This window comes from Ambystoma mexicanum, chromosome 14 (genome assembly GCF_040938575.1).
Source record: "Ambystoma mexicanum isolate Mex_15411 chromosome 14, UKY_AmexF1_1, whole genome shotgun sequence".
In the NCBI taxonomy this organism is placed as follows: domain Eukaryota; kingdom Metazoa; phylum Chordata; class Amphibia; order Caudata; family Ambystomatidae; genus Ambystoma; species Ambystoma mexicanum.
Window position 1 is genome coordinate 535,198,821 of NC_090940.1, and position 26,727 is coordinate 535,225,547.

Here is a 26,727-nt window from a genome sequence, read left to right on the forward strand (position 1 = left end):
GGCTGGAAATGAGGCAGGGCATGGAAGGGGATGACATGCTGGACTCTCTTTATGAATTAACCTGGGGGTGGGGGGGCAGCTGATCTCTAGGCTGTACGAAATGCAACTGTACTCGCGCCGTAAATCCGAACTCCGGAGGAGGAGGAGGAGAACTTCGTCACAGATGGGGAATGGGCCAAAGCATTGATATACACACTGAAGTTATCCAGGAATGCTAGATTTAAGCAGATACAACTACATGTGGCGGAAATGACCCTACACGCCATTTCTCCGTTCCTGGGGGTGGGTGAACAGAGATGCCCTACATGCGCATGCAATGCGGCAGGCATGCTGCACGTGTTCTGGTCATACCCGGTGATCAGGGTCTTTTGGCAGGATATTGCAAGTAGAGTCTTGAAAGAGGTGATAGCCATGCATGAGTGGCCGCCTGAGGCGTGCTTGCTAGTAATGTAGGACATCTGCATCTTGGCGAGCTCAGGATCGTGCTATCGTGGAAGTCAGTGGAAGGGCCCCAAATAGAGGCATGGTGGGGAGACTTGAGAAAATGGACAGAGGCAGAGACGGTGGTGTGGCACAGGGCGATGTACAGGGGACAAAGTGAGGTCAGCGATGATGTTGCAGCGTGCAATGCATTAATCCAAGTGATGTTTGCAATGTGGGATCTGGGGGGGTGAACTGGGTAGTTAGACAAAGCAGGGAAAGGGTTGAGGTGGATGTAGCAAGATGACCGGTGGGCGGGAATGGGGTGGGATAGGAAAAGCATGCAAGAGATTGAAGTTTAAGTTGAGGTTCAAGAATCTGGTTTTGCCGTGTGCAAATGGGCTTTCCTAGGATGTAGCAGACTTTGTGGCAAGCATCAGCAGCACATACTAGAAGACTGACAACAGTCTGTGCAAAGACATTGAATATATACCGGGTGGTTATGCAATCCTTGAACTCACGCCGAGCATGATATATGTTGTAATACATTTTGCTATGCAAAGCCTTTTGTTTTGTTGTGGAAATGCAAATAATAAAGAATTCTTAAAAAAAGAATTTTCATACAGATGCTTCCAATCTCGTCAGACCTTTCATTTGTGAGAGGATTTGTATTAAAACCTGTTACGTGTCATGTAAAGCAAGGACACGATTCCAAAAGTGTCAACGATTCTTTAATAGGGTATCATAATCCACAGATACTGTGGCATTCCTCTACATATAAGAATTGTTACAGGATTAATACCAGCATTAGAGCTCTGTTTCCCATATTATTTGAACAGTTTGTTTTAATATTTGTAATGCGCGCCAGACCCGAGGGTATCATGGTGCAATAGGCATTATGGGGGTTGTTCAGCTTTGGTTACATCGCTGTACAAAGTCATACATTTATACAATGAGTTGTAGACAGGCAGTATGTACAGGAAACAGGCAAAAGACAGGCAGGTTACACACTACGGTAGAAAACACTGTGGACAGTATGTACACGAAGGTGTGGGGGGGAACAGGAATTACATTCTATATGTAGTGAGAGGTCAGAGGTCATTTTCCTTGATCCAATGGATGAGGTTGGACCTAAAGCGTAGGTAGGGTAGGTCTTCCCTCAGGGGCGGAGGGAGGGAGTTCCAGTATTGGGCAGCTTTGACCGGGAAGCTGCTTCCACTAGTCTTCGTAGGTTTAAATCTGGGCACTGTTAAGAGGTTGGCATTAGCAGATCTAGTGGGACGGTTGGAGAGTTGTCTTGTAAATCTAGTTATGAAGTATTGTGGGGCGGCATAATGGAGACATTTGTGTGTCAGGCAGGCTGTTTTGCAGAGGATTTTGTCTTTCGTGGAGAGACAGTTATTGGATCTTCTGAGGTCGGAGATGTGGGCTTTCTTAAGAATACTTAGGGCTGCTCTCAAGCATTGTTTTTTAGGATCTGCATCTTGTTGGTGATATATTTGTTGCTCCCTACATATAGAGCATTAAAATAATTCAATTTGGATAAGACAAGGGCTCTTGCTAGGGTGATACAGCTGTTTGTGGAGAGGAAGGGCTTGGCAGCTCTGATTAGCTTGCAAGTGTAAGCAGTAGATGAGGCCATGGAGTTGACTTGTTTTTTAAAGGTTAACGTGGAGTCTAGGTAGAATCCAAGGGTTTTGACCTCCTTGGCTACTGTAATGATATTGTCGTCTATTTTGAAGTTCAAGTAGTTGTGGCCTAATTTGTTGAGGTTAGCTGGGGTGCAGAGAATGAGAGGTTCTGTTTTGTGATCATTCAGGCATAGACCATGAGAGGGCATCCATGCCTGGATGATGAGGTACACTCTATTCACAATGGCTAAATCCTTGTTGCAATCGCCCATGAATGGGATGGGGATCTGTGTATCATCGGCATAATTGGTGTAGGTGATACCCATGCCATCTAGATCATCAAAAAGGGGCTTTGTGAAGATGTTGTACAGGCTGGGGGACACACAGGAGTCCTGGGGCACACAGCATGTGATGGGTATGGGGTCAGCGGCAGCTAGGGGTGAGAAGACGCGCATTGTTCTATTATCGAGGAAGGATTGGATCCATCCTATCGCTTCTTGTGAGAAATGGGCGGCAGAGTCCAAGTGGTTGCATAGGATCTTATGGTCCACAAGGTCAAACACTGCTGAAAGATCAAGCAGCAGCAATCGTGCTGCCTTACCGTCGTCTGCCAACAGTGAATTGAATCCTTCATTATTCCTGCCGATCTTTCTTCAAAACAGCTTTTGGCGGTTCATAACATGTGAAAATAGAAGTCATTGAGCTTTATGGCAACGTTCACACGCCAGGGTGTCGTCCGCTTCGCCTGGAAGAGCGATTCAGCCCGTCTTTTCTCCCGGGTCCCCCAAACTCCAGGGCTCCATTATCCGCTCCTTTTTTTTAATGTTATTTTTTATTCCTTCTGCCTCCGCCCCACGACCTATTCTGATGCACTCCGCAAAGTGTTTTTCCACTGGTTAATGTTAGTTGTCGCAGCCAGAATGTGGGCCACATTCCAGACCATGCAGTCTCTGATCTTTACAACATGGCTGCCTTATGGTATGACATTTCAGTCCCAATAATACATCTACTTCCTCAGTACAGAAGGAGCATAAACTGACTAACTTCCTGACCTGCCACATCATCCCGCCCAATTTCAGGATCGGAAACCATATTCTCCTCTGCGCATGCTCCTTCCAGCCGATACCTAATCTTAGTTCTTACCTTTAGGGCAGTCCTTCTTTCCTTGCTCTGCTACTGTGTTGTGACTTCTTTCCTGACTTATGACTGTTCTTTTTCAGAGTTCCCGGTCTGTTATGCATGTTCTCTACTCTCTTGGTGATCTGTTTTGCCTCCAAGCTACGCACCTGCTCTACATTTTTATGTTTTCCCCATGCTTCCTGCTTCTCGTTATCAGCCAAGTCGTTTACTCAGTGGCATAGCTCCTCACCCAGGCCTACAGCAGCCACCTTTCATCTGCCCACATGTTTTCCCCAAATCCTCTTTGCTAATCTGGTGAAGAATCTGAGAACATTCTGTTATGTATTTAAATTTTTACCATGCTTGTGGTATACTGTCTGAGCGTAACTCCAAGTCATGTAGTCATTAACATGGGCACCTAATGTAATGCATTTGATGCATTCAGGCAAAGAGTAGGATTCACAATTAAATGCAGAGAATGTTAGGTTTGGATTTCTGGGCTCTCTGCCAGACCTTATCATTTTATGTTTCTTGCGGGTACATTGTGTAAACCAAGTCACTGGCTGTATTCCCGACTTTATGGTAAGTGTTCCAAGTGCCTCAGTAAATAGCAATAATTGAAAGTACTAGAAAAAAGCTTGTAGTTGCTTTGTGATATGACAGCAGTTTGTATAAATTGGTAAAGGGTTTCGGCAATATGCATCAGCCTTGCTTTTAACAGAAACAAGTGTTTTTGCTTCTCTGAAAATCTGTTGAACACCGATACTGGACTGGTAAAATGAACAGTTTTTCGGGCTGATGGTCTAAACAACTTTTTGCTCCTGTTAGATATTATGCTAATTATTTTTTTTTTAAAGTATTTTATTGGCATTTGTGTATATAAACATGCTTCAACACATAACTGTCAACGTGACAGACAAACAGTTAACAAACTGGTGCAGTCTTCTCAACGCGATACATATTTTTTAAAGGGGCCTGGATAGGGAGGAGGGCAGGTGTCCGGCAGAACCGGGGTCACAAGAAGTTAAGGTCAGGGGTTCCCGCTTCTTTGGTGGTTCTTTGAAGTTATTGTTGGCGGGAGTACTTGTTCATGGGGGTTTATGGTCTGCGGAGTACTGTATATCTCGGAGGAGGGCCTTCCATGATTCTAGGGTGTCGTTGGCGTTGTCACCGCCTGAGTTGGTTCAATCTTGCCAGGCCCTGGTCTCGGCTTCCGTCCACCTTTCCAGGTCTTTGAGCCATCTCTTATGTTTCCGACCCTGGGGCGATTTCCAAGCCATTGCTATGGATCGTTTTGCCAGAATACAGGCTAAGTCCATTAATTTGACTAGGTGTTTGTATTTGCTCAGCCGGGGATGGGCACCTAGTAAGCATTCTTTTGGGTTCCAATCATATCTGATTAGACCAGCGTTCGGGCAGGTATTTTTCACCATGGACCAAAATGTTGCCGTCCTGGTGCAGGTCCAGAACATGTGAATCAAATTAGCCTTGTCATTTCCGCACCAGGGGCACACCGGAGGTGTTTGTTTTTTGAAGGTGGATACCCTTAGTGGGGTCATGTACGTTCTGTACAGGACGTTTAGTTGAATTTGTTTGAACCTGGTGTTTCTAGACACCTCTTTGGGGTATATTAGTATTCGCTCCCATTCGTTGTCAGATAGCGTGATTTCCAAGTCAGTTTCCCATTTTTGCCTCAGCCCTACAATTTTCGGGTTAGGTCTGTCGGACAGTTTAACGTAGAGGCGGGAAACAGGCTTCCAGCCGTCAGCTAGGTCATATAGCTCCTGGAGGAGGGGATCTGGAGCGGGTTCTTCTGGCCAGACCTCCCATTGCTTCTTGGCCGTGCCCTTGAGGCGGTGATACCACAGGAATTGGCCCCTTCCGATTCCTTCGGTTGCCTGGAGTGATTCAAGTTCCCTGAATGCGCCCTCCTCGAACATGTCTCCCCATGTATAGATTCCGGCTCTTTCCCAGTTTCTGGCTGTCGCGAGGTCCGTTTGGGTTTTACAGGCGTCTACCAGGATGGGGGTGCTGGGAGCGTAGGGGTGTTTCAGATGTCGCATCGAGCAGGTTCTAGCCCATACCTGCCTGCCCAAAGTCACAATCATGGGGGCGGCTACTGGTTGTTTCATGGGGTTCCAGAGAATTTCTTTAGGGAATAGTTTGGAGGGTGTTTGTCGGAGTAGCTCGGATTCGGAGGACGGGTCATCGGAGAGCCATCTCGCCACATGGCTGAGTTGTGCTGCTAGATAGTACCTTTGGAAATCTGGAAGCTGTATCCCTCCCTCTTTGTACGGCAGTGTGAGTGTGGATAAGGAGATCTTGTGTCTGGAAGGCCCCCATATGAACTCCTTGATTAAAGATTCCAGTTTTTTGAAGAAGGGAGGTCTGATGTAGTAGCAGATATTCACAAAGTAGTACAATAGTCGGGGAAGGACTATCATCTTGACAATTGCTGCTCTCCCCATCATTGCAAGCGGTAGCTTCGACCAAAATTTCATGGAATTGCGGAGGCCCTTTATTGCTCTTTCCGTGTTGTTCATGTGAAAGCTCGGGGGTGTGGCATATGACGGCTCCTAGATATTTAAATGTTTCTGGCTGCCAGTTTACCCCTACATCTGGCAAATCTGACTCATCCGAGTTCCTGAGCTTGGCCAATGGGAACGCGCAGGATTTTTGTCTGCTGAATTCAATCCCGGAGTAGCGGGCATAGTTGTCCAGGATGTCTAGTGCGACTCGTGCATTGAGTTGCGGGTCCTTCAGGTATAGGAGAACATCATCAGCGTACAGGGATATTATGGAGTATTTGTTTCCTAGCTTGATCCCAGCATCGAAGAGCTGGTTCCAGGCCGAGGATGTATAACATCGGGGACAGCGGGCATCCTTGTCTGGTGCCCCGTTGTATCGCCCAGGGTTTGGATATCATCGCTCCCGTCTTTACTCTTGCAACCGGTGAGTTATACAGCACCTTGACCCATCGCACAAAGCCTTCGCCGAAGCCGAACTCCCTTAGTACCTCGATCAGCCACTCCCAGTAGATGGAATCGAAGGCTTTTATGGCATCGAGCGATAGTACCGCTAGATCTTCATCCCTCTCCGAGGTCTCTGCTATCACGTGCTGGATTCTTCTCAGGTTTGCAGTGGTGTTTCGGCCTGGAACAAATCCAGTGTGGCCCTCATGGATCAAGGTTCCCACTATTTTCGCCAGCCTTTTTGCCAGGATAGTGGTCAGGATTTTGCCATCATAGTTTAGCATTGCGATGGGGCGATAAGAGTCACAGTGATAGCTGGGTTTGTTAGGCTTAAGTATGGGGATGATTATTGTCTCTTTCATGGAGTTAGGTAGGATACCAGTTTCATAGGCCTCTGAATACACCTCTTGCAGGATCGGGGTGAGGGTCTCTTCATATGTCTTGTAAAACTCTGGTGGGAGTCCGTCGCTCCCAGGGGTTTTACATGTAGCAAGCGATCTAATCGCGTCTGTCATATCCTCTGGTAATTTCGGCATCCAGCAGGTCTCTTTGGTCCACTGACAGTCTTGGTAGCCCTATCTCCTCCAGGGTGGCCCTTATGTCTTCCCCGGGTATCTCATTGTCATGAGCATACAATTTGGAGTAAAAATCCGCAAAAGCGCCATTAATGCCATGTTGTGTCTTGTGGGTTGTCCCACTTTCATCCGTGATTGCAGTTGGGAGGTGCTTAGGAGATTCTCGTTTGCACAGCCAGGCCAGCATCCTACCAGGTTTATCCGCTTCCTTATGTGTCTTAGCCGTGTAAGTCGTGTAGTCGAATTTAGACAGCCTACTCCAGGCAGAGGAGCATTCTTCCCGAGTTTTTCTTAGTTCTTCCTCAGTGTCAGGTGTGGCTTCGATTCCAGATTCGAGGCGCGTAATCTTGTTCTCTAGACCTTCTAATTCCGCTTTCAGTTGTTTGCGGATGCCTCCTGCTCCGGATATTACCTCTCCCCTTGTCACCACTTTCATGGCCTCCCATAGTGTGCCCCAGCTTGCCACCGAGCCTTTGTTGATGGCTAGGTAGTCTTCCAGCTTGGTGCCCAGATCCTCCTTGAATGGTTGATCTGTAAGTGCTGCTGATGGCATTCTCCACATCGGAACTGGTGGTGTGGGTCCTTTGATTGACCATTGCATAACCAGCGGCGAGTGATCCGATATTGATCTACCTAGGTACATTGTGGATTCTACCTGCTGTGCTAGTTCCCGATTGATGAGCAAGTAATCGATCCTCGTGTGGACCTTATGTGGGGCTGAGTAAAAGGAATAGCTCTTTTCAGTGTGGTGTTGTTCCCTCCAGATATCCACCAGGTCAAGGTGTTCCATCGTACTATTTAGTGCTTTGGTTGCAGCATTGTGTGTTTGAGGGGGGGGGGGGGGTCCAATCTGTCCATATTTCCGTTCCTGATGCAATTAAAATCACCTCCCCATATAAATAAGCTATCTCTATAGATAGTCATTTTGGTGGTTAGCATTTGTAAATGTGACGGTATCCTGAATTGTGGTAGATATGAGTTTACTAGGCATATCGACTTGCCTTCGATAATGCCCCTCATCATTAGGTATCTGCCTTCTTTATCAGCTTCATAGTCCAATAGCTGGAATGGGACAGTCTGGTTCACCCAGGTGAATACTCCTCTAGCAAACTTGGAGTAAGGTGTCCCTCTCGCGGTCCCACCCCAGCGTTCAGCTAGTTTGGTTGTGGATTCCTCCGTAAAATGGGTTTCTTGGAGCATTGCGATCGAGATCTTTTTCCTGCGCAGGTAAGAGTGGATTCGGTTCCTTCTCAGGTACGTGCCCATTCCTCTCACATTCCATGTCATTACTTTAAGTTGGGACGCCATTCCATCGGTGTTTTGGGTTTTTCACTCCGGTCCCCCCTGTTGACCTGGGGCGGTTATTGCTCATGGTTTTGGTATTCACGACTTGGGTTCCAACATGGTCCCGCTTTTGTTCCCCGAGGTCCCCCGGTCCCATTTCGTTCTCTTCTCGATGTCTTGAAGACTGCATAACTAACAGTTAACAAAACTTAAACTTGTGCGCCCAGCCACTCCATACTCCTCTCGGTGCTCAGGCGCTCCCGTACCGTCTGAGCCCATCCGGGTATCAGGCACGAGCGGGGTCGGACAGGCGGCTAACCTGCCCTTAAACTGTTCGTGGGGGTGGGGCTCTGTGCCTGGCGTGGGGCCGAGCGAGGGCCACATCTTTGTGGCTAACTGTTATTTGGTTTACCTGCCTGGTTCATCCGTACTGTGTGCCTACAATAGCTTAGTGGGTCGTTTGTCAGATTCCTTCTTGGACCTTTTACTACAAGGGTTCCTTAGCTTTCCAATGGTTGGTCGTCTCTTCCGTCTGCTAAATTGTTATCCTCCAGCCACATATTGGCGGCTGCTGGGGTCTCTAAAAAGATAGCGCGGCCCTTGTGAATCACCTTCAGCCTGGAGGGATATAAGAGCATATATTTCAGGTTCAGGTGTCTGAGACGCGCTTTAATCGGCACAAATGAGTTTCTCTCCCTCTGGACTTTCTGGGTGTAATCAGGATATATGGATATCTTGGCGTCTCCCCTTTCGATTGGTCCTTCTTCTCTAGAGTGTCGTAAGATAACTTCCCTGTCTTGGAAGTTGAGTATTTTAGCAATTATAGGGCGGGGGTAGGACCCGGGAGGTGGTCTTTTCTGAAGGGATCTATGTGCCCTTTCAACTGAGAATCCTTGTGTTAACTTCTCAGCCCCCACCTCTTGTTGTAACAGGGACTCTATGTAGGCCGTTGGGTTCGATCCCTCACTTCCCTCGGGGACTCCCAATATCCTGACGTTGCTACGCCTGGCCCGGCCCTCCGCCTCCTCTGCCCTGGCTTCAAGTACGGCCACCTTTCTCTCCAGGTTGACCACTTTAGTGCTCATTTCCTTTGTGCTGTCGGACGTCTCTTTTATGGTTGTCTCGGCCGTTGACACCCTTTCGGTTAAGTTACGGGCATCCTGACGCATGAGTTGTAGCTCAGATTTGAACTCACTAATTCTGGAGTCTACGAATGTCCGCAGGGATGTGATGGCTTCAAGCACCTGGGCTTGATTTTGCGCGGGTTCCAATATGTTTGTCTGGGCAGATTCAGGGGCAGAGGGTTCCGGACCTTTAGGGGACTTCGGTTTGGTAGACACGTAAGCGTCCATGGTGCTCGCTTTTGCCTTGTTTCTGGCGGACATGTTGAGGGGTCCGAGGTGGCTCCGCGTAGACTGCTCCTTGTGTCCGTGCACCGCGTTGGTCTGGGGTGTCAGCAGGAGTGGGTGTTTGGGCCTTATTGGATCCCACTATGTGGGGGCTGTTCCTGCGGGTACTGCTCCCGCCAACTCACAGAATTCGTGTCCAGGATATGGGTGGGAGACTCCGGACAGCTTAGGGTGCCTCTTAGGAGGGGCAAAGTTAGGTTTTCTGACTAATTCCAGGGGAGCATTCACTCTCGTACCCGCGGTCCCAAAGGGGATTGTTCACATGACCAGCGTTCAGAGAGCGTTATTCGGGTTTGCCCCAATGTTCTATGGAGGGCTAGTAAATGGTGCACAGGGCACTCCAGAAACTGTCTACTTGGGCCAAATTAAAAACACAATCCAGGGGCTGCCCGCGGGCGTGCCGCTGGCATGCAACTACAGCCCTGTTGAGAGGGGGATTATCATGGCCCCGCTGGTTGTGGGTCCCCCCCGCAGCACTCCTCACCTCGAGTCGGCTTCACCGGTCCCGTGAGGTCAGCTTCCTGTTGCACCCCTGGCTCCGAGCCCGCAACTGGTCGTTGGACAGGGTGTCGCCCCAACTGCGCCTGGGACCAGCAGCGGCGGTGCTTTCCCAGCAACTCCAGGCCAGGACCTTTACCCGTCTCGCTGGCTGGCTGATCGTTCCCTGTACGGTGGGGGAGGGGTTCCGCTACTGCCCGCAGCGTGGTGCAGTTCGCCGGGGCCAGCGTCACGACGTGCCGAGGCGGGAGGGCGAGCTCCTCTGCGTCTGTAGCCGGCTTCTGATATGTTCCCAGACTGATATTCCGAAGCGGCCTTTCCGCTCGGACTCGAAGTCAAAGGCCGGCCGCCATCTCGGGACTTGTCTGAGGGAGGAAGGGGAGATCCTTTCAGGGGCGATTCTTCAGGCTCCGCGACTTCGCTTCCCACCGGATACTGCAGGGTTTCGTTAGGGGGTCGGTTCGGCTGCGCCCGCAACCACCTCGCGTCTCCGTGGATGTGGCTCAGTCAGGCAAGGAGGATCCCAATGCAGCGGCTCGGCCGGCAGCACCACTCATGCTGCGAAGTCAGAGCTGTGCGGTCGCCGCGGCCCCGTAAGCCAGCCCGCCGGTGACCAACGCTGTGTTGAGCTCAGTGAGGGGAGACAGGCTTCTCTCCGATCACGGTTCCCCCAAAGGCGGGCACTAGTTTCCGGTTTGGCATCTCCGCGGAGGCGGACGCTTTTTCCCTTCGGCGCCAGTTTCAAGCGGCAGCCGCCATCTTGGGTCCCACCAGCAGTAGGGGGGGAGCTTTTGCAAGGGGGATTTTAAGGGTCCAGAAGTTCGAACCTCAGCAGAAATTGCAGATTCGTGTCGGGGATTGGTTCCCCTGCACTCGGAGCCGGTTCACTCCGTCTCAGGATCTCTTTTGAGCAGGCGAAAGGATCAAGATGCGGCGTCTCGGCCGGAGCACGGCGATTCAGCCTCTATCCGCCATAAGCTCCAGGCCACGTCCCTGTTAGATATTATGCTAATAAGGGGAGTAGACAGATTATGCTCCGAGAAGAATAAAAGGGTTGCCTTCGTAAGGCAGCACAGAGGATTAGCTGTGCGCGGAACCGATGGTAGTTGGCAACTGAAGAACAGGAGGCAGACGGAAGGCTGAAAGGACCTTCCCGAGGGAGAAGCACTGGGGCCATTATCCTCTATGGAGAAGGGAGGGGACCAATGTTAGGCAGAAACCTGTGCAGTTCCCTTAGGGAACACTGCAAAAGATTTAAGACTACAGGTGTTAGCAGTAAACCCACTTGGTAGCAGTCTGTACCACCCAGATTTACCTGGTAGCTGTGGCTGAGCAGTCAGACTTCCCTCAAGAGAGTTAGGCAGTATGCAAAGTATACACAATAGGCACTCGGATACAATAATACAAGCAAACACTGACCAGAGCTTGGGTATCAAAGTATATAATTATTTATTTAAAAACACACGGTTTGAAACACTCCAGCACTCTTGTTGTAAAATATTCTAAACACAGTTACTATTGTAATATGTACACCCATTTTTCCTTATCAGATAAATCACAGTAAAACACTTATTTTCATACAGAGGTGAGCGCTTAACTAGATTGCACTCCAATAAGTTTGTGAGAAAGGGAGGGAAAAAGACAGAATATGGAAAGGTACACCACTCTAAGGTTCAGGAACACTGTTAGCAAGGCAGAAGAGCAAAAGTCACTGGTGAACCAAAGTCCAAAGGCTGGGCCCACTCTTAGAGAGAGCAGAGCACAAATGCGCCCAAGATCACACAGTTACTCTAGGCTTAGAAAGTCTTGCAGAGAGTTAAAAAAAAAGAGTTTAGCGAGGCTTAGGAAAGTTTAGCCAGGGTGTCCCAGGCTAACCCAGGTTCGAAAGCCGGGGGCTAAGTCTACCCCGTACAGTCGGTAGCAAGGGAAGCCAGGCGGGACACGGTACCTTAAGTGGGAAGGATCCTCCAGCGGTGGCAGTTGTTCCTGGTAGTGGGTGCAAGTTGCGTCGTCGTCCAGGGGAAGAGAAGATCTCGACTTGGAGGAAAGATGAAGGTCGTTGCACTACCAGGGAAGAAACCAGCCGCAGAGTTTTCCGGTTAAAGGTGGTACCTTTGTTTCGCGGTCGTGGTAAAACGTGGTATCCCGGTTGCCGGGGTGCTTGGCACAGGCAAGGCGGCCACGAGGTACGTCGGGAAGGCGAAAAGACAGTGAAACTGGTTATCCCCACCAGTCAAAGGAAGAAGGCTCTCTGGCGGGAGATCTCCTGTCGTTGGGAAAAGTGGTGAGGCGGTCCAGCAGGGCTCCACCGGTGGTGGTGTCGTGGCAGGTCGGCTCAGCTTCTTCCTCGTCGGATTCTTAGGTCCTGTGGCGACTTCTGAAGATCCAGCCCCCAAAGCCCTGCTTTTATGCAGAAAACTCCCATTCACTCAGCCTAGCTGTCACTCAAACATGCTAAGTGGAGAGCCTGCCGGCTCACCACTTGGGCCAATCAGGATGGAGTGCGACTTGAGTTGCCTAGGCAACTCAGTCCAGGGTGGCTAAATCCCCCTCCACCCCTCCTAAGTACCCCAGAGAGAGTGGCACCACTTTGGAGGGCTTCTGTGGAGAAGCCCGCCAAAAAGTGGAACAAAGGGCTCGACTTGGGTTGGAGTCGCAGAAGAGAACACAAAAGCCATTTTAGAATAAAGTTTTGGCAAAAAATACCAACCCGGAGAATTAATATTAATTAAATAAACCGGCGGTATGTTCGAGGCTACCGTAAATAATTAAATAAAGATAGTAGCCTAAAACAATGGGAAATCCCATAGGAAAATATTTGCGGTTGAATATAAAAAGTAGTATCCACTGCCACCGGCCAAAACTCGATCAGGGGGGATGGAGACGTGCCCCCTCGACTAACAGACACTGGGGCAATTGAATTGCCCCAGCCAGTATGTCCACAATATGATGGTTTGTACTGGTTCTGTTCAGAATTTAAGACTAGTAAAGTCAATGGTGACTTTACATGCCCTGGGAGAGTAGTCAGTCCCAGGGTATGGAGTCTATACTGGGGGGTCACTATGACACCCCTGTGTCACTGCACTGAGGGTGCTGTTTAACACACATCACAAAAACACATGCAGCCCTATGGAGTAAAAGACCCCATAGCCCATTAAACACATCTAGATTCAAAGAAACACACTCAAATCATGCCCAAGAGTGAGGGTAAAAGAGTCTCACTCTTGGCAGGAGAAAAAAATAAACCCCAAAAATCCGGCAAAGCTGCTGGGGGACTCACTAGGTTAGGAAATTCAGCCTAAACAGAGAATTCTCCCTAACAACCAAGTCCCTCGTTTTTTTCCTTGCTTGATTTTTAAAGCAACTAATTTGGATTTCTAGCTTTTTTTGAGGCATTGGAGACCCCAAAGCACTCTGGTATTGGCTTTTGAGCAGAACTATTATTTTTGACTGAGCTGTATGGGGAATATTTTTACATTTCCACCCAAGGCAAATCGGCTCACCACCTACGAACAGACTTTATCCTTAATTGGCTGACGCTGGCACTATGGTTGATCCCAATTAACATGGACTCTTTTTTAAGCATTTTTTCCTATATTCCTGCTTTTTCATAAAAAGACCATGGTGATTTGTGTAGGGAATGCATGGTATCACAAGTGTCTCACTGGCACAATGGATACAATTTATAAAACCTTTATTGAAAATGTTGCGGTTGGAGAAACACCTGTTTTGTCTTATGACTAAAATGGAGTAGTCTCGACCATCAAACGATAAACAAAACCATCCGAGTCGAGTCTGTCAAATAAAAATAGTCTATGCTAACAAAACCTGATGCCTGCCCGATCTCTTGTACAAAAAAGTGTAGAAAAGGAGAAATGTATGCAAAGGAAAAATCATTGTTCAAAAGAATAAAGATAGTGAAACCAGCTCTCCTCATGTTAAACCTCACCGAGTAAGGCTGTCCTTGCAGGCAGGATGACACACATTGGCTCGGTTTCTAACACTTTAAGCAGTTCCAACCCGTGGATCGAGGCCCGCCTGGCCTTCCACGTTAAAGTCTCTTTCTTGGCTTTCAAAATTGTATTCCAACATAAAGTTTATAAAGGTACCCCTCTGCCGGGCTCAGACCTCGCAGCACACTTCAACACAAACTTGCAAGGGATCTCCCTTCCCCAAGCTTCTTGTTCTTTGGGTCTCCCTCATTTGGGCTCGGACCCCTTTTGGATGTCAAAGACTTTCAAATGTGCGTCGTTCTTTTTACAAACCACCGCAGGACCACTTCGACTCAAAGTTCACGTTTTAACTTCAAACAATGTACCTTTCACAGCGGACTTTCTAATGGGCTACTTTCTTTCGCTGGACCACTCAGTTACTTAGTTTGCTGATCATACAGCTGCCTTTTACTTCAAAGTTCATTCACAGATCTGCCCTTCCTCGCGTCTCATCCACACGCGTGCAGCCTTCACTTGTGATATAATGATGCCACTTCATTCGCTTTAACACACACCGGTCTCTCAAGTCGCTTGCCGACTCACCGGCTGTGTGCGTTTCTTTCTTGCTTTGCTATTTCCAATTCACGAGTCTGCGTGTCTCCGCCTCCCCAACTCTGCCATTCACCCGGGAACATAATGCAATCTTCACTTGTGGGATCTGGCCTTCTCCCTGTGTCTTTCACGGCCTGTCGGGAGGCAGCGACCTCTAGTAGGCAACCCTTGCTTTTTTCAGCCCGTTGCTCTCCCTAAGTCCGTTGCTCTGTGTGCTTTGATCCCAAAAGTTCTGCTCATACTCGTGTTTCGCCTTGCTCAGGGTATGTCTTTAGGTGTTGCCTTTTATTCGTGTGAGGAGTGCTTACTGCTGTCAGGTGTATGCACTTAGTGTAAAGTGCCTGACTTTGCCTGATCCGATTTAACAGGTCATGTCCAGTACGATGTGAGAGAGTTAGTCTGGTTACTCTGTCACCCTCTTCCTCGGCCCAGTGTTTGTGTAAAAAAAAAAAAAAGAGGTTGGGGGGGTTTGGTATAAGATGGGGTAGATGAACAGAAAAGGGGGTAATGCAGTGTCTCACCATCGGCTGGCTCACCCCAACTCTCTGAAGACCCCTCACCCAGGTGATCCTCCTCACTGGTGCACTCCCAGGGTCTGGATCCAAAGGCGATGGCTGTGCCCTGGCCACCTGAGAGAGATCCCTGGGGACTAGCGGGTGAGACACCCTCTGGTTTCAGGTGTTTTAAAAAAAATATTTTTGAGCATTTTTCTTGGATTGCTGACTGCTCCAGGGAGTCTACTCCAGCCAGTCTTCTCCAGCCTTCATCTCCCTACCTTCTACAGATAGTGAGTATAATAGGTTTTACCTGCATTGATCTCGCATTGAGATAGGTATTGAAAGGGTTTCAAAATAGCTGAGGTCAGATGGCCGGAAATGAGGCATGGCATGGAAGGGGGCACCGTGCCGGACTCGCTTTATGACTTAACAGGGTGGGTGATTTCTAGGCTCTACATAATGCTACTGGACTCACTCAGTATCAAGATATCCTAGCAAGATTTGATGAAGTTGCCTAGTGAGACCTGGTGAGGCAGGTAGTTGTTTTTTAAGGTGCCTATGATGGCTCAGAGAAGGTTGATTATTCTCCAGAGCGCCAAGGGACCACTACGGTGGTGATAGTGCGCGGTACAAATGTCCTTTAACATTAAAATTAGTCTTGAATAGATGTAGAGGCAATGACAAAGATTGCTGCTTAATCGTTAATTACTTTTTGCATTTTAAGTGTACTGTTCTGTTGCATATATACTCCATAAGGAAGCAAATCTAAAAGCAACTCATTTGTGTCTGAACTCTCCCATGTTATAGAGTCGTTTACGCTATAGCCCCCTGCTCTCCTACGGTAACCCCACTATCATCATCGTCAGCCATGATCTGGGGTGCATCTGAAACAAGTCATGTCCATCCCTGTCCATCTCTGAGCATCCCTGTGACTCGAAAACCCAGAACCACCTCCTTCATGAGCCTGTTATGTTTGTGTGTGCATTGTCAATGTCACTGTTGTAATTGTACTTCGTTCTATGTCTGTATGTAACTAAGCTTTGCAAATTCTTGTAACTGTTGCGCCCTAATACCCTCGGGTCTGGTGCGCCTTATAAATAATAAAACAAACAAACAAGTTGTGTCTGAGTATCCAGTATATAGTCGGCCTCTAGTAATCCCAGTCCTTATGCGCACTCGCAGTCAGTGGCAGCAACGACCTGTCAGTGCCTGTAATATTTCTCAGCATCTCGTATGGTAAATACCCGGTAGCTGACGGCTCTCTCTATCGTAGGCCATGGAGAACAAACTCTGTTTCTTCTTCCAACAGGTTTCATAATTGTCCACCTGCTCCTGCAAGTCCCCGTAAACTGTGGGCCACAAGGCCATCTCTGTCGGGCGCTGATACTCATTGTCTTGCTCTTTCTCTGCATTGATATATTGCATCAGTTGTTCATACTCCCTTTGCAGGTCTGCCACATGCCGCGCCTGACCTTCTATGGATGCCATTGGCTGCGGCTGCAGGTCATTTTCAGGTGTCATGGGCCACTCTTGCTCAGATGGGATTGTCTTCGTTATTCTCAAAGTCAACACCACTGATTGTAATTCACTACCCGTAACCTGCTTCTTTCCCTGCAGGCACTTATTTGCTAAAACATCTCGCCTCTTTTCTCCAGAACATCAATGCCCAGAATGTCCTCTGACCCCTCTGTTGCACACGGTTGCCTTCCCCGGTACCCAGCCAGTATGTGTCTCCCCCCTCTTCCTCGCCTTCCCCTTTCACAGAAATATGGAGAGCCACCTCAGTAGGATTCGGTGATATCCAACCTGCTCCACACAGGCACTACTGCTAGCACCTCACAATCCTGCCGCTCTACATGTTCTCCATCCGCGCACTCCTTGCACTCCATCACCGGCAATGCTTGTCTCACTGTCGGCCATGAATCGGCTGCATTCATAATATACGCCCACCCCATGGCAGACCTTAACCTTTCCTCCACGTTCACTTTCCCTTCAATCATCCTGGTTATGTCGTCTGGCAACAGCTGCCATATTTGTTGCCCTCTTTTCCTCAGTTGTACCTCTCATGAAAGTTTGTGTAAGCATGTCTGCAGAATCGAAGGGGCTCTCATCCCTCCCCATCTTCACCCTCATGATATTTTGGGGCTTCGCTTGTGGTTTACCACAATCTCCCTTGTCCCTTCCCTGCTGCACCCTGTTTTACTGCTGTTCCTGGGCGATCCTAACATTCCTATTCTTTAATACCGACTGGGGGAACCACATCCCAATTGTCGACTATGCTCCTCAACCTCTCCTGCATTGCCCTGGACCCTGATTTATAAGACCGGTCTGCCCCCTGCTCTTTCCACTCCTGCACTGCTGGTGTATCAGCAGGTCCGGGATCCCTGAATGATTCATCTGCCTTAAGAACTACCAGCGCCATTTTGCTGTATGGCTGTGAACTTATGCATTCTTCCCGGGGGTTGCTTTTTTCTGGGTGCTGCTGCCTATATGCTTCGAACGCTTTTCCATTGCAGCTCCTCCTAAAAGCCCCTCAATCATTGTCTGATATCCTCACACTCCCCTTCCCTGTATATTCTATACATTTTCCAGAAGCATGTGATATACACATGAATCGTATCCTTGCAATTGTACTCCTTAGCAGAAGTAAGCAACATTTCCTCTATTAGTTCATCTAATGTCTTTGGGGGTGGGACACACATCCCCTTCTTCTTGCATAAATATTCTTCCATGACTGCCTTCGCCTCCTCCTCCCGCCCGGTAAGTGGACCGACATCTGCCATTTGATAGCTGTCCCTGCACCAACCATACCGCAAATCGGGCTTTCGACCCGACACTCCTACTCTGCGCTGAGACAGCTTTCACCCCATGCTGTCTGCTTGCGACTGGTGTTCTGACTGTACCACAGGTGCCTACTTTGTGTACTGACCCGACGGTAGCTCTGTCTTTACACTTACAACCCTGTACTGTTTATAGTACTCTAAGGCAGCTATCCCTAACAAGCGGTAATTCTGTGTGGTCTGAGTCTCGATGGGATCCAAAGTTCCCCAGTCAAGCGTGCGCCCCAGGGCGCTGCACGTAGCATGTACAACGAAAAACACACCACAAACTGCACAAGAGAAAGGGGAGCTCCTGGTTTTCGCCCCCAATATGTTACTGGTCTGTCCTGCTCCCCTCGGAACCATTGCACCCCAACACCAAACAAAGACACGAGGGACCATAAATAGAGAAGTATGGCGTGTAATGCAAGCAGGAGCCAAACACATGAGGACTGTTCTCTCCTTCAAGGCGTGTCACATCCTTATATACAGACGAGTGGCTAGCCCCATCTCCACCAGTTATATAGCATGAAAATTTAGTAAGTCCATATAAGGTGGAATAGGGGCAGAAAGAGTTGGAAATTGCTTCGGAATAAAGCAAGCAATTGGGCAATGGGTTCAGCTTTCCTGGTCAAAAGCCATCCATGGGGATCTTGCTTCATCCGTCTTTAGTCACGTCAGCTATGTATGTCTCAGGAATAGGGAGAACCCCGACTTACTGAGTAAGTCTCTTCCCAAAAGGTGTTATTTTTATTAATGTATTTTAAAAAAATGTTTTTTTCTTTTTTTTTATGGTCAACCATAATTGTATTTGCCATTTGACCCTGTTAATTTGCCTGTCGACAGCACTACCTTCAGTTCTATTCCTAACGATCACCAATTGTTTCATTTCCAGGATGAGCGCTGATTTCTACAGGAATGTGGTTAAAGTTCAGAAACATGTCACTTATAACCAGGTGAAAGGGATATTTGGCTTTACAGACAGTGATTGCATTGGTAAGTATTGTGTAATGAAAGACGAGCCAATTATAAATATCGTATATACAATTACCAATAAAGATTTCTCCCCATAGTGCTCAATGGGAATTGCAATGAATGATTCTTCTTTGAAACCATTATTCGGCGTCAGCCTTTTAGGTGCACAATACAGCCAATGAATGCATTTGGGACACATAGTGAAAGGGGCCCCTAGGGGACCCTGACGTCTATGGAAACAAGGCGGGTCACCACACACGATAGAGACGCCAGACACGAGGTTGTATTCCCAAAGCTAGGGTTTTATTGCAAAGCAAAAGTCTCAGTTGGCCACCTCGGTCTCATGCCCCGCGACGTGTAGCTCTAGACCTCGAGGGACGCAAGAGCGTGAATTACGTACATCAGTTACATATATACAAAATGCATATCAAACAATCAGCTATGACATGTTTAACACCCCCCCTTTATTGGGTTTCTTTGAACTTGGTGTGATGATGGACATCTCCGACCACTATGACACCTTCAAACATCTATTCTAGTAACAATTTGCAATTTGTGAGTGCAAAGGCAGCTTTCGGTTATTGAATAGAACACAGCGCTTCTGTTCTTGGAAGCGAACTACATACGGGGGGGGAGTTGCATTCCGGACCTTGCTATCTATCAGGTGCTATTCGCATCCTGGGAGCCGACATGCTCTAGCGGGCTCAGCAAAGGGGGGCCATTAGAAAAGCATAATTCAAGCCTTTAGCAGTATTATTCTAACATATTCTACCATATAACGAGACTGGCTGGCAGCTGTGAAATGATTATATGCCCTGCAGCTCTGCTTCAAGGCTACATTAAGGAAGGAGCCGGGCATTCTTCCTAGCGCTGCCTACGTTTGTGTTTCAGCGAACTCTTGTTATCCTCACGGCACTGCGGCCTTGTCCTTTTCACATACAGACAACAATGTTCCACAGTCGAGCAGTGTAAGCGGAAAATATACTGCGAAGCAATAGGAACAGAAAGCAATGAGCAATGGTTAGAAAACAAAATGGCGATTCTTGTTACATCAAAATGGTCGTTCATTGGCAAACTGGAAAACCTATATTCTGTCATATCGTGCATGAGACGGTTGGACCACGGCCACCGAAATGCGTTTGCGGTCTCAAAGTAGAGGTATCCGTATTTCTAGACTGACAATAGTGGAAAGTTAAAAACAATGAAATGTTGAGTAAATCTCAAATGTAAACAAAATGCAGTAAAGACATTTAAAACACAACTCGCATATAAAAATAGAAAAAAGCCTGCTATTGATTTTTTCAATCTGGCTCTAGCAGGGCGGTCTGAGTTTGCTTTCATCTGTATTGCTGGACACATAAACATTCACCCATGTTTGTTAGAGGTTGGTCTTACACTTACAGAACCAGGTTTCTTTTTATCCAAGCTCTATGAATATACTTGCAAACAAAGTAAACTGCGTTCAAGTCTGAGGTCATCTTGCAAAATTGCAACGCATCCAAAAGTGTTCGGAACATGATGTAACCGAAACGGAGGTTTCAAATACCTAACTCGGAGGTCCTTCAGGTTTTCACATATTTGAAGGAAATGGGCGATCGTTTCCACATCGTTGCCACACAATGGGCAGTTAAGGCTCCCGTTGCCATCCAAGTTCCTTGTGTGGTCCCGTACTGGTAGGCAATCAAGGCGCACGTGCATATATATATACACAAAGCACACGCATATGCTGACTTAATTATATCCAAATAACTTTCTACGCCCTGCATCTGCTTTACATCAAGGTATGCATGCCTTGTAGCCAAGGCCTCTATGGCTGTCATTGCTCTGGTCAGTGTATATCTCTCACCACCACCCTAGCCTTCGAATCTCCCTCCATGGATCATGAATAAAGCCAGTAAGAACAGAGACCCAGCCAGGAAAGCCATTCTTTGACGTGGGCAAGCCAGCCAATCGTTTGACAGCCCCCCAACAACAATACAGGCTCCAATGTCTCGCAATAGCTCCCCAACTCTTGGTTTCCCCAAACCCAATAATGAACTGGTCTGATCGCTATTTCTACACCAAAAAAGGGTAAATCACATTCCATATGAGTGGAGCTTTCAGAAATGTATTCTCCGTAACTGTTAAGGATTTGTCTGCGTGACCCCAGACCTTGGCCCCATACATTGCTGACGCCTTAACCTGCGGCTGGTACAGGACCAGAGGACCTCTGGCACCCCTAGCTTGCCTTGCAAAGTAAGCCTTCAACGCCCCACTGTTTTTCTGCAACATGGTGTTAGCCTTGAAAACCTGGTTCTCCCATCATCCCCCGCTTATGAATTGGATCCCCGGGTATTCCACCTGTTCGAGGATGTTGTCGCCCACCTTCAATTTCAAAGGTTTGGTCCCAGCTCTTTTAGGGGAGAAAACCATAGCCTTTGTTTTTGAAGTGTTGATCTCAAGCCCAAATTACTATACTTGTCCTCAAATATGGTCATCGCTCGGCACAGTCCCATCAGTGAAGTAGACTGCAGGACTGCATTGTCTGTTTGCAATTGTCTGTTGTGTTTTGTCATTACTGAACATAACATATAGTGGTACTCTAGTTAGGTGTACAAAGCTTTTTGCACAGGGTCCAGATCCTGCCTCGATGTTCTGTACATTTTTTAGTAGGGCAGAGTCCCTCAAGACCCCTAATGTTCCTGACATTTTTTCCAGTGTCGGTCAAGTTGAAGGATTCCCTTTACCCAATTAGGTGCCAGGTGCTAAAGAAGTCTGGTCATATCCAGGATCCTTTACTCTACAGTTGAAGAGATCAAATGTTTTGATTTTGGGAGGCTATTCCATTATCTAGAGTCCTCTTTCCCACGCCACAAGAGGGACAAATCTTTCTGTAACCTAGGTAATTTAAGAAAAACCTTGAGAGGCAGATGGTGTTGAAGCCCATTTTCTTAAGACGTCCCTGCTTTGGTCCCCACACAGAATTTCCCCACCAGCGCAGTTCTCGTGAATGGGGGTTCTGCACTTAAAGATTCTCTTTAAGTGTGTAATGCCTGAGATTCTATAATTCAACTTGCACTGCGTCTTGCTGCATTCTTTATTTCAGACTAGATTTGGATTTCTCAGTTAAACATGTTTTGGTATATATCAAGTAATTTGAGGGGTGATTGGGAGATGATTGGTTATATCAGTAATGGCACGATTATTTCTGGGGCATATCGCCTTCTTTTAGTAAATTTCCAAATGTCTTGGTTTGTGGTGTTTTTGCTTTGGCAGTCTGCTCTCTCCCTTTTTCTTCTCCCCCACGCCTCTGCCACCAGATCTGACAATCATTTACCAGAGATAAGCATCTTTCCTGGCTCCATGTGAAACAGACCTTAGTGGAGAGAAACTACATATTTTACCCTGTAGAGAATTCAGACTGTGGCGTTAATTATATTTTACCAATTAAGATTTTTTTAAGACTGTCTTCTGTGGGAGCGTAACTTGCAGTCCCGAAAATGATACTGGACATTTGGAGATTAAATGCATTTCCGACTTCGCGTTATTCGAATTGAGAGTGTGATGTAGGAGCAAATTTATTAAGTAGCAAAGATAGACCGTTCAAGTAATGTCACAGGAAGAGTTGTGATGGTCTTTCAGTTGACTAATTGTATGAGCTTGTTTTACTCTTCATCAATTACTGAGGGACATGCCTGCTATCTAGCTGTGTGGTCTCTGCCTGATGCATTGCAAGGTCAACTTTATTGCAACATTCTATTGAGGAACATAAATACTTTGATGGACACACTAGACGATTGTACCCTGCCGATGGCTGAACACAATCTGGTTACTTTGCGTTCTTCAGAACTGGGAAAAACCTAAGCTGACTGTAACGATGAGGCAGGAAGGCAGGGATGAATAACCAAAATTCCTTTATTCAGGTTTCAGATAAGAAAATAAAAATTGTCGACCAGGGAATTAGTTCAGTCTCCTTTTATATGGATGAGACCTCTGTTTAGTCTTCATATGCCCAGAGCGTCTCTGCAGTGTCTCTCCGCCACCTCGCCTGTTCTGAAACAGCATGGAGAAAAATCACACAGTCCTTTGTTAGTTTTAGGCTTATATAGGGCTGAAACAGTAATTGACCAATCACCAGCGAGCATGTTGCTGTCTCTATAAATGTTCCCCGAAGCCCCGCCCCTTTTTCCAGTGAGCGGAAGGTTGCCGTTCTGCTTCCTCCCATGTCCCCTCTTCGTGGACCTGATTGCTGGTGGGGAGAGGCTCAGGTAAGATAGCGGCATAACAGCCCCGGGGAGCGGGTACTGTTTCGCCCTCGTGGTTGTGGGACGTGCTATCAGCCCAGCGCCAGTTATGGGTGGGAGTACTTATTTCCTCCGCTATCTCCGACTGTTCAAGGAAGACTGCGGACGGGTTATGGAAGGCCATCCCGTGCTGCGGGGTCGCTCGATAACCGCCGCTTATACCTGGTTCATGGGCCGGGCGTGCTCCGCCGTCTGGGTTCGTTCTGCGGACGCTGGTTGCTGTCGACTCGGGGTTCGCCACGTGTTCGAAGCCCGGCAGGCGTGCTTCGCAGTCTGGATTCGCTCTGCAGCCTCCATGACTTTCCAACCTGCAACCGTGGTTGTCTTCCTCCTGGTCGTTGTGAACGCCATTGCGGACCTGTTGTGGTCCATTAGTGAACGTCGGGGCTCCCAGTCGTTCACACTGACATTCGTCGGCTGGACTGTTTTTTACCACGGCTATGGATTCTCTCATTAAGCAGAATGCTTCAAGAATTCAAAAACGATGTTAACAAAATGTGTCTGGGTTTTATTTCTTTGGTTTTCACTTTTCGGCCAACATAGTCAAGATTCTTTTTGTTTGGGCTATTGGGAATTGCTTTGCCTTGCCTATAAGCTGAAACTATTGCATTGGAGTACAGATAGGGAGGAATAGGGCGTATGAGAAGGGATACACAGCCTGTAGGTGGTGTTTGGTTATGTGCCCACCCATTGCCTGCCCATGGCCATGCAAATCCCTATGTCCGTTTCCACCCAGTTCTTCCTCTGCCTGCCCAAAACACATCCTCCTGGGAACTCTTTGAGCTCTCTGAATGCAAAGCCTGATGTTAAGGTTTGGTTTCAAAGTGCCTGCAAGTGTTTACCAACACAGTCTTTTGAGAGTTAATGATGTAATGGGAGTTGTAAACACTCTGCTGGTTTGGGGGAGTTTCATCATAGAAGACCTCGCTGAACTGATCTGAACCCCCATCAACCCGCGTTTTGGGGTGTTTGTCGTCCTAACTCCACTTCTCACATCACTCATGAGAGGTATGCCCCATCCTTCACTTCAATCCCCAGTATTTCAAGGCATACAACTTGCCATAGAGCACAGTGACCTATTTGTAATGGTCTGCTTCATGACGTTGAGTATCACAGTCCTTCCCTCTTTGTGTATTTGGATCATGAATTAACTATTCCAAACATCTCTCAAATGTGAATTTAAACAGTTGTGCAAAGTGATTTTATTCAGAGCAATTATTACATTTTGACCTATGCGTACAGAGGCGGTCCACACCTTTAGGCCGCTTTACTCCATCTTTTATTTGTTTGCTTAGCGTTTCGAAGTAATGCCAGTGCTTGGTAACACAAACCAGGGAGTTTGTTGATGGCATAATATATCAGTTATTTAACAGAGCTTGTAGACTGTCATGTGTTTCCCAATTGACTGGAAAAGGGTGATGCAGTAAGGTCCAAGCGTCCTATCCATATATCGAATCAATTTTGATTTAATATTGGGGCGTTCAGGACTTTGTCTTTAACCTAAATTCCTCCTTGAAGAATAATTTTGCTCTTTTTACACATTACTTGTTTGTCAATCGTGTCTATTGTTCGAGACACTAGTGTGTAACACCATCTTCAGCAGCTTAGTCGTTTTTAAAACACTTGTTTTTTTGATAAAGGAAGTTCTTCCAGTTAGCACCCATAGTAAAACATACTTTAAAATAGATTATATACTGTGACAAATCCTTTGATGTCGTCACTTCTCCCCAAGGAGGAGCCCCTTCCTAGAGGACAGGGAGGTGAGGCTGCTACCCGATAGTCCCCCATTGGGGGACTATCAGCAGGAGGATCTCATGGGGAGAGACTCCCCTCGAGGTAGGACGGACGGCCATCCAAGGGGAACGCGATATGCCGACCCTCACCTCCACCCACCCACCTCCTACTCATCCTCCTTTCCCTACACTCAAGACTCTGTACCCCACACTTCCTTTTGTTTCTCTAGCATTGAGGAGGATTAAGGATGACTTCCCTAGATGGTACTGGGACGAGGAGACATGCGTAACAAATAAGAGCCCACAAGCGAACGTGCATAAACGTTCTAGTTGTTTTTATGAAGGCAATTTTAAAAACACACAAAGGACTCATCAAAGAGTCGAGCCCTCCCTGGAGGAACCTCATGTGTGAAGGAAGTACTGGGGAGAAAGAGCAGCAGACCGGGACGCAGGAGAAGGAGCTGAGAGGTCAAGCCGGTCCAAGGAAGAGGAACATCACAGCAAGCTGGCGGGCGGAAGCACCAGGCATTCCTGAAGCTTGGGAGGTATGAAACAGTAAAGCCACACAACCGAGGAGAAGTCTGACTGCAGAGCCACTGCAGTATCGCAGAAGTCCACGGAAGCCACAGGCAACCCAGGCTGTTTAGCGACACCCAGGAGAGGCCTGAACCCACGCAGACCACACACAAAGGTACTTGGGTTGCCGGGAAGGCACTGGGGACCCGAAAAGCCTGTGGCAGACAGAGGGACCCCAGAGAGCCACCAAACGCATGCTAGGGCTGGCGGGGAGACCCAGAAAGCAGAGAGCCAGAAGGGGTCGATGGAGAGACCCTGCCTGAATTGTGAGAAGCCAAGGGGAAGGTGAAGGACATCTTCCTCGTCACAATATTTTCTGGAAAACCGAAGATTAAGGAAAAGGGGCTGAAATGCACCCAATTAAAGAGCCCAAGAAGAAGACCATACTTGGAAGGTTAGTGAACCAAGTTGGTCCAAGCCAGGGCAAGAAAGACCTACCCCTGGTACTGCAAACTGTTTAAGCCTGAGAAGGGCCTGGGGAAGGGAGTAATTCCCACAGCCTTTTTGAACTGTAGTAAAGAGCCTGAAAAGGGCCAGGGGGTTGGTAGACATTCCCCCCCTATTATGGTGAAACTACAAAACCGAGAGTAATCGGGGGAAGGAAGCCATACCCCCTGGTGTTTACCATGAAGCAAAACCAAGGTAAGCCCAGGGAAGGGAGCCATTCCCCTGGGTCTGTGAAAATACTGATAACAAGATACCTGGAGAAGGGAGACATTCTCCAGGAGCCCAATAGTGTAGATAACTATGTATGGACAGTTTGGAATGTTCTTGTTTGAGCTGGAACTTTACAGCACCACAACCTGGCCCTTTGTTTTGTGTCTTAGAAAGGAAGTGAAACCTGAGGAATTGTTTCTTCCGTATTACGCTTTTATGTGTTATGTTTTTTAAAAATTATGTTGCTTTTAAAATACTGAATCCTGCTTGCACTCTAGGTGTATTCTAGTACCCCCTTTTAATTGGAATATGTATTTGTTCTTATACTAACGTTGTTGATTTATTTGAATCCAGGCTCACCGTGAGCTCTGTATGCTTTGTTAGTTACCCGAACAGTTCCCAGCTACTTTTGTAGCTCCTGGCGACTTTATATCCCCGAACACGGCGCGAACGCGCCTGCATGCACAGGTGAAACCAGTCTGCGTCAGTACGCGTCTGGCTGAGTTGCGCTGTGTTGCCATATTTGTTGCACCCTGAAACCTCGGTGAACTATGGGACTCCAGGAGGCCCTTGCCGCAATTGAGCAGCCAAAGGTATGTTAAACAATCGACCATTACCAATAATATTAGCATAAAAATAAGGCACTTACAATCAGTATTATCAGACATTAAGAGCATGTTACATTGGAAAATACTGCTGCCTCTTCCAATGTCTGGGATGTACTCGTACAAGAGC

General features: G+C 47.6%; 1 protein-coding gene across 3 annotated transcripts in view; it reads left to right on the forward strand.

Moving 5' to 3' along the window:
* Positions 1 to 26,727, forward strand: part of WARS1 (tryptophanyl-tRNA synthetase 1) — a 285,365-nt gene that overhangs the window by 115,401 nt on the left and 143,237 nt on the right. For all 3 annotated transcript variants that reach the window (XM_069637773.1, XM_069637774.1, XM_069637772.1), the window contains exon 7: positions 18,664 to 18,764. In XM_069637773.1, the coding sequence (XP_069493874.1) occupies positions 18,664 to 18,764 (101 nt within the window). The remainder of the gene's footprint in view (positions 1 to 18,663; positions 18,765 to 26,727) is intronic.